At 30.9% G+C, this 8,165-nt stretch overlaps 2 protein-coding genes across 2 annotated transcripts; one reads left to right on the top strand and one right to left on the bottom strand.

The window, feature by feature from the left end:
- The first annotated feature begins 449 nt into the window (after positions 1–449).
- Kap-alpha3 (karyopherin alpha3) lies at positions 450–4,990 on the top strand. Its single transcript, XM_018504476.1, has 9 exons — positions 450–937; positions 2,226–2,328; positions 2,439–2,643; positions 2,838–2,998; positions 3,145–3,371; positions 3,640–4,005; positions 4,099–4,333; positions 4,462–4,553; positions 4,624–4,990. Exons 1-9 carry the CDS (start codon positions 869–871, stop codon positions 4,711–4,713), a joined length of 1,548 nt encoding a protein of 515 aa, XP_018359978.1. The 5' UTR covers positions 450–868; the 3' UTR covers positions 4,714–4,990.
- A 3-nt stretch (positions 4,991–4,993) lies between these two features.
- mRpL3 (mitochondrial ribosomal protein L3) lies at positions 4,994–8,153 on the bottom strand. The gene is made up of 7 exons (XM_018504477.1): positions 7,808–8,153; positions 7,081–7,168; positions 6,741–6,980; positions 6,500–6,634; positions 6,268–6,428; positions 5,956–6,145; positions 4,994–5,814 (listed from the first exon to the last, which is right to left on the bottom strand). Exons 1-7 carry the CDS (start codon positions 7,867–7,869, stop codon positions 5,575–5,577), a joined length of 1,116 nt encoding a protein of 371 aa, XP_018359979.1. The 5' UTR covers positions 7,870–8,153; the 3' UTR covers positions 4,994–5,574.
- Positions 8,154–8,165: the final 12 nt, after the last annotated feature.

Consider the following 8,165-nt stretch of genomic DNA (forward strand, 5'->3'; position numbering starts at 1 on the left):
TTGAATAAACCTAAGAGTGGTCTCACAAAATTTTCCAATTTTAATAATTTATTCGATCATCCGCTCATATATACGCGATGGAAAGGTGCCAGTTCCCCATCAGGCGTACTTTTCGAGTTGCGTAGGTTACGAAAACCAATCGTAAATTCGTTTAGCATTTCTTTAGAGTGTACAACAGAAATTCTAATCAGCAATTGGTTACATTAGTTCCGCATTTCTCTAATCTTCCACGAAATACGCCCAATGTGAATGCCGGCTTTCAGAATGGCGTATTCTAGTAAATAAAAAATAACATATTCTAGTAAATTACTAGAATACGCAGGTTACGCTTACGCAGGTTACGCCGCATGTGACGGCACCCCTAAGCAGTGGGCAATAAATGTAGCGTTTCGGAACACATTGTTCTTGTTTCGTGACAATCGCCGACGTCCTTTCGCTCTCTTTTGGGAACGCCAGGAAACATTCGTGATCTGTTCCTGTTCGGCGTTCCGCCTGCTCGCCAATTACAGTTGGTCGTTGGTCCTAACGTGGAAAAAAAGGAGCTCGCGAGCCACGAAAGACTCAGAGCAGTGCTGTATTACACGACAGTGTTAATTATTACGCGATCGAGCGTTAATGCATGATACTGCATATTGACGCATGTATCTACGTATGTACACCGCATCGAGTGACTCGTCGGGTCGGAGTGCAATTCAGTCGATGTAGACTGGAGTAGGTCGCGGACCAGGTAACATAGCACGATCAGGCACTTAGGAGCGGTCAGGAATTTACGCGACTACGCGATATACATTTCACGATAACGTTCAACGAACAGCCGCGTGCCGGCACACATTGATTTACGCGAGCACGGAAATTGGTTATTGAAAAAATGGCGGCCGAGGCAATGCTGAACAAGAACCGAATGATGGTGTTTAAGAACAAAGGCAAAGACCAGGAGGTGAGTGAATCATTGTTGCCTCTCCACGAAGAAATAATTGAGTTTCTCGTGTGATGAAAATTTTTCTGGAACGAGACGTTACTCCATCCTGCACGATGCCACTTCTCCCCCTCCCCCTTCCTCCTCTTTGAACTCGTGCGTGCGTGTGAATTACTTCGCCTTCCTCCAGATTTCTTTTCTATCCCTTTTCCTTCCGCACCTGTTTTCCTCTTGTTTCTTTTTATCCTTTTTGCATCTATTATCTTTCTTTCCATCTTTCATATTTCTCACATTACCACTTTATCCCTTTATTTTTTCTTCCTTTTCTGTCTTTTTTCTCATTTTATCATCTCTTGTCTTTTCTCTTGTTTTATTTGTTTCTTTTATAATTTATTGGTTTGTTTGCTATTTCATTTTCATAATTGTATTCAAATTGCCATATTATATGTAATCATTTTGCATCATAATAGTTTGATAGTATTATTTTATTAAGTTTTATTATTTTATTATATACATTTGTATTCTCAACATTTGTTTATCTTGAAATTATACAAATTTTTGACCTATATATTCATATTAAAATATATGTAAGAATCATTTAATCTTTACCCCATATATTCCAATTATGTAAAGTGAATTATTTATTATATTCTATTAAAATGATCAATTTATATATATTTAGATAAACTTGATTTTTTCAACTAAATAAAAGAAGCGTCAGTTACAATCAAAGTTAGCCTTAGGTGTTCGAATAATAGATTTATATATATTTTAAATAAATTTATCTCAGATATATGACTATGCGTGGATTACTTTTGGACAACACAATCTAACTGAAATAATAATTGAAATAATAATAAAACACCGAATTAATTTAAATCTTTGATTTGATGCTACTAATATTTTAAAACTTGTAGAGAATTTATTACGAAAAATATTATTTCTACGATTTGAACTTGTTTTTCCCATACTTGATTTTTATTCATCTCAATAAAGAAATTTTATAACAATTTTATAATCTAATATATATTATGAATAATATATCAAGATTTAAAAATTAGATGCACAATTTAAAAGAATAGAAACGTTTATATAATTCTTATAATTTGCATATACATACTACATTATAAAATTATTTTTAAAAATAAAAAAGTCATGTAAAATATAATTGTATACCTATTCTTTTATTATTGTAATTTTGTTATTGATACTCCAGTATTTTGGAATCGTGAAGAGCTAGTGAATTGAATCAGCCATTTTTTGAAAACTAACATGTTACAATTGTATAACTTAAAATTAATATTTATAGGAAATGAGAAGGAGACGTAATGAAGTGACAGTAGAACTACGTAAAAATAAGCGAGAAGAAACTTTACAAAAAAGAAGAAACGTACCTATCACAGATTCAACAGGTAATATTAAAAACTAAAGTTTCTCTTTTTATACAATTTTAACATAAACAGTATAAGCAACATAAAGTAAGTTGAAATATTACAATAATATATATTATTTTTTCATGTAGATGAAGATGACATTGATAAACAGCTTTCGAAAATAAATTTGGAAGAGTTGGTAGCAAAGGCAGGTAGCTTAGATCCAACAATACAATTACAAGCTGTGCAATCAGCAAGGAAATTATTATCATCAGATCGTAATCCACCCATTGATCCGTTGATAGATAGTGGTATTTTACCAATCTTAGTTCGTTGTCTTGAACAACATAACAAGTAAGACAAATTTTTTTTGAAAGTATGTTATATGTTTCTTATGTTTTTAGATATCTTTATCATATCACTTGTTTATTATAATTTTGGAAATATTTTTTTAAATTTATGTTTGTGCGTGCGCGTAGTGTGTGTTAAACTCTATCTTTATGACTATAGAACGTTTATAGAATTATTTTATTAATATAATGTTTTAGCCCATCATTACAATTTGAAGCAGCCTGGGCTTTAACAAATATTGCAAGTGGCACATCTGCCCAAACACAAGCTGTAGTTGCTGCTGGTGCAGTACCACTATTTTTACATTTGTTGCTTTCGAGTCAACAAAACGTATGTGAACAAGCAGTATGGGCCTTAGGTATGACACATAATTATTTTAAAAAAGTACTATTTAAGTTAGGATGCATACGTTTTTTAAAAATATGTACTAATTCTTAACTACATGATAGAATCTAAATATTGTAATAAAGGAATTTGTGTTATATGTATTTTTATTTATTATAGGTAACATTATTGGAGATGGTCCAGTACCTAGAGACTATGTTATTAAACTTGGTGTTGTAAAACCACTGCTAACATTTATTAAACCAGATATACCTATTACATTTCTACGTAACGTAACGTGGGTTATTGTAAACTTATGTAGGAATAAAGATCCACCACCGCCAGTTCAAACCATAAATGAGATTTTACCTGCTCTAAATATGCTTATTCATCATAATGATGTTAATGTAAGTATTATGATTATATAAATATTAAAAAAATATTTTATTTATAATAAAGGAAGATTCTACAATATAAACTTGCCAATAATTTAATTATAGTGAAACTGGTTAATGTCTATCTTTTAATCTAAAAATACTGCAAAAATTATTTATTTCATAGAACTTTTTCTATTGCACTTTTTAATATAATAAATAAAGTACTAAATTTTATTTATTTTAATTACTTTATTTTTAGTTGATATAAAAATTATTATTAATTCTAACAATTTTTTAGATTCTTGTTGACACTGTATGGGCCTTGAGTTATTTAACTGACGGTGGTAACCAGCAAATTCAAATGGTTATAGATAGTGGTGTTGTACCCCGTTTAATACCACTTCTTTCGCACAAAGAAGTCAAAGTGCAGACTGCTGCCCTCAGAGCAGTCGGCAATATTGTGACTGGTACGGATGAGCAAACACAAACTGTTTTAAATTGTGATGCACTTTCACATTTTCCAAATTTATTGACTCATCCAAAAGAAAAAATTTGTAAAGAAGCAGTCTGGTTTCTTTCAAATATTACTGCCGGTAATCAATCCCAAGTACAAGCAGTTATAGACGCAGGACTGTTACCACTCATTATTCGTAATTTAGCAAAAGTAAATATACCGTCTTGTATAAATAAATGAAGTGTTATTACTACAACTATATATTATTACATATGCAATGTTATTTATACTTTGTTTTTATAGGGTGAATTTCAAACACAAAAGGAAGCAGCATGGGCTATTAGTAACCTTACGATAAGTGGTAATAGAGATCAAGTTGCACGACTTATACAAGAGGGTGTTATTGGTCCATTTTGTGATCTTTTGTCTTGTAAAGATACTCAAGTTGTACAGGTGGTATTGGATGGAATTCATAATATGCTTAAACTTGCTGGATCGCAAGTTGAACATTTGGCTAACATGATTGAGGAATGTGCTGGTAAATATGCTTTATTATTTCAATAGATTTGTTTTTTTTCCCCCATATATACGAATAAAGTGTAACAAATTTAATAATAAGACAAATATGTATGTGTGTTTATATGTATTATATTCTTTTATTTAAAGGTTTGGATAAGATTGAGGCATTACAAAACCATGAAAATGTAGATATTTACAAATTAGCATACGACATTATCGAGCAATACTTTTCAGAAGAGGTGAGACATTATAGTTCTTAATAACATTAACATGAATTTTATATTTATATAATTATCTCATTAATTTTAGGCGGATGATGCACCATTGACATCGCACGAAGGAGCTTTTGAGTTTGATCAGACGACGACGAGTATTCCGAGTGAAGGTTTTAAATTCTGAGAGGGTCTCCGTTTCTTATCCGATCGTGCCGTCCCCCGACAAACTCCAACACGGAGCCATCTTGCTTTTTCTTTCCTTTTTCTACATCTCCTTTCTATTCCAATGAAAGCATAGCAATATGAACTTACTGCTATTGAATCAATGAATTATTGCGTTTGTTCTTACAAACATACAGTGTGATTTATCGACTTTTCCGTATTCGGAAAATTAGAACGAAGCAAAGAAAGCTAGTTATGGAATGAAGGAGTTGGTAACCATCAAATTGAGCATTGAATTTTGATTTTTTTTCTTTCCCTTTTCTTATCATGTATGTTACCTTTATTCTTTTATAATATATGATAAACGCGTATTAGCAGTCTTTAGCTGAGCGCAGCTAATTACATAACGTATGTGAGTAAATTATTCTAGAAGTCGAATAACTTCACAATAAGATGTTAAGTTAATGGAAAAAAAAGGATCTATTGTGCTTGATCATGCTGCTCTCCACTCTAACTCAGGACGAGTCTTGGTTAGCGATATTACTTTTATAAAATAATTCGTGTATATTTTAGGCATGTTAAATTTATAATGATATTGATTACTAAATAAATGAATCAATTGACTACTCTGCTAGCATAATTGATAAGTATGGATATTTCTGTAAGAAGCAGACAACCAATAAAATTTCAACGGAAATTCGGTACAACTTCGACCATCATTCGATGATTTTATTTTGATTCATTAGCATGAAATTGGAAGTCAAATGTGTCTCTGTATTAATTCTTAGTTACTATGTAACTATTGCTTGCAAAAGCATGTAAACTCTGTAAATGATTTTGCAATTATACATTTTTTAATTTAATATCATACAGATATATATAATTAAGATTCTTCTTTAAATTCTATCGTGGGATCTACAAATGAATGTACATTATCTGCATACAGTTCCTCTGGAAGCAACTCCTTTGTGATACTTGGTAAATACGTAGGGAAATTTGGCGCTGTTGTAGATTGCCTCAGAGGAAGCAATGTATCATATATATAACAATAAGTATTAATTTCTCCAGGTATATTGTTTCCCAGAACCCAAATCACATTATACTTGGTATTTATTCGTAAAATCTACAAAACAAATCACATTATCAAAAGAAAAAGTAGTAAATGAACTTCTAAAACAAAACTTATAATCTCCAATTTTGAGATATAAATAACATTTCTTGTTTTTTAAATATATTTCTGTAATTAGAGATATAATTTATTTACCCGAACACCTCTAATAATACGCCATCTATTACCCATGTGTCCAGGCATTTTAGTGCCAGGCATGACTCTGCCTTTCTCGCCACCCGACCCGATGTTTCCAGGTCTTCTGTGAGTTTTGGTTACGCCATGACTGGCAGGCATCCCTTTAAAACCCCATCGTTTCATGACACCTTGGAACCCACGGTCAATTCTAAAGAAATTAACAAGTTTCAATTTTTCGTAAATAATAAAATTAATAGATAGGATTATTCTATTTTTTTTTATATAAAATAATACATGTAACAATAATATGACAAGACAAAAATTATTTACGTTTTTCCGCGGATATCAACAATTTCTCCTGGTTTAAAATGTGTAGCAAATAAAGGCGTTCCTGGTTGCAACGCTGCTTCTGGAGATACTATAAATCTTCTTAATATACGTTTCGGTGTAACTCCAGCATTATTAAAAATACTGTAATATTCTTTAGTAATCTATACAAAAAGATACTGTCAATTTCACATTGTATAAAGAAACTATCGCATGTAGTTTTTTAATTACATACTAATTGCGGATCTATATTTTCTGCTCCTACTACAAGACAACTGCGTCTGTTTTTTATTTGTATTGCAGGTTTTTTACTTTTTACTGGAAAAAATTTTTCTGGTGGTATATATTTTACTATTTCATTATCAACAACCTAAATTAAAATATAGAACATAATTATATATACATATGTGTGTATATAGTATAAAATAGAAATTAAAATGATAATAGATGGTGCTTGTTAAAGCTGTTCCATTTACCTGAAGTAATGTCGAGCTAACTCTTTTTCCATTTTTTAACCATAATGGATACACTCCTATTTTCTTGGCGATTAAACCAGTACGTTTCATACCTTGCTTCCACTGTATAGTAGGTTCAATTAGATCTATTTTCAAAGGAGAAAGTTTTGTTCCAAATCCGATAGTGGATGGGCCACATTTGTCTTGAACGACTTTATCAAGAAACTGCTTATTATCTTTTGTTAATTGTTCATCATACAACTACAATAAAAGCATTTTTATGTATTTTTGTGCTATGCTATTCTCATATTTAAGTATTACATCAAGATAAGAATAAATTATTTATATGCTAGTTACATACAACACGTAGTGGTTTTGGAAGCCACTCTGGATGACGATATCTAGGTTTAGGTATATATTTTTCTCGTTTTGGAACAAATATATTGATACTGCAAGTTTACAAAAGTATAAAATGTAATAAAGATGTATATATAGGAGTAAAACCATAGTGGTGTAAATTACTTAATTATGATTTCAAGAAACAAAGATTTTTTTTACATATTTATTTCAGTAAATTACATAAATAACCTCAAATCAGTAAGTTTAAAAAATGATTACTATCGCCTTCATCCCTCCATATAAATCTATATATTTATTACATTAATACTCTACATAAATATATGTGAGTATATTAATAAAATATCTCTGGCTCTTCGTTTTTATTTATCAAGTACAATTAAACTCTTTTATTTACACATCTTGTTTTAATTATTTTGTACTTTATAGTTTGTAAATATTATGAAAACTTTAATAACATTATATTTTATTACAGCTAATTCATAATACTAACAAGCTGAAAATGAAACATCAAGAAAATCATTAAAGGATTACATTTTTAAATCGTATTTCCGCCTATTTATATAAAGAAATTTACGAGAATTTATATCATATAGTATTTTTTATTTCGGAAACACGCAATTTCAATGAAACACCAGATATATGTACATTTAAATAATTTAGCACACATGCAAAGTGAAATAATGTATTCTACACCTACATACAAAATATTACAAACAACCGTGACATACCTTTGTTTCAAGCATTTGTGAAAAAGATGAAACCCATTAATCGTCTTTAAAAGCGATGTCATTGTTAACGTGATCTCGCAATTATTCTTCTAAAATCACAAATATTCAGAATCAAGTAAACCTAAAAACGGAGTCCTGGAAAATTAAAACATCAGTGTGCGTTCCGAGTAGGGATGGGCGATCTCAAACGATCTGAACGTGAATCGATATTTCGCCCCGATGTATCGAAATTTTAAATCGGATTTTTGCTTGGCCGATTAATCAGGAGATCGAGCTTTTAAGCCTAAATTTCGATCTCGATCCACAATGGGTGATTGGTTCGTGACTTCTTAAGACCGTACTTAAGACGGTCTTGAAT

The sequence above is a fragment of the Trachymyrmex cornetzi genome, unplaced genomic scaffold (assembly GCF_001594075.2).
Source record: "Trachymyrmex cornetzi isolate Tcor2-1 unplaced genomic scaffold, Tcor1.1 scaffold1712, whole genome shotgun sequence".
Lineage (NCBI taxonomy): Eukaryota > Metazoa > Arthropoda > Insecta > Hymenoptera > Formicidae > Trachymyrmex > Trachymyrmex cornetzi.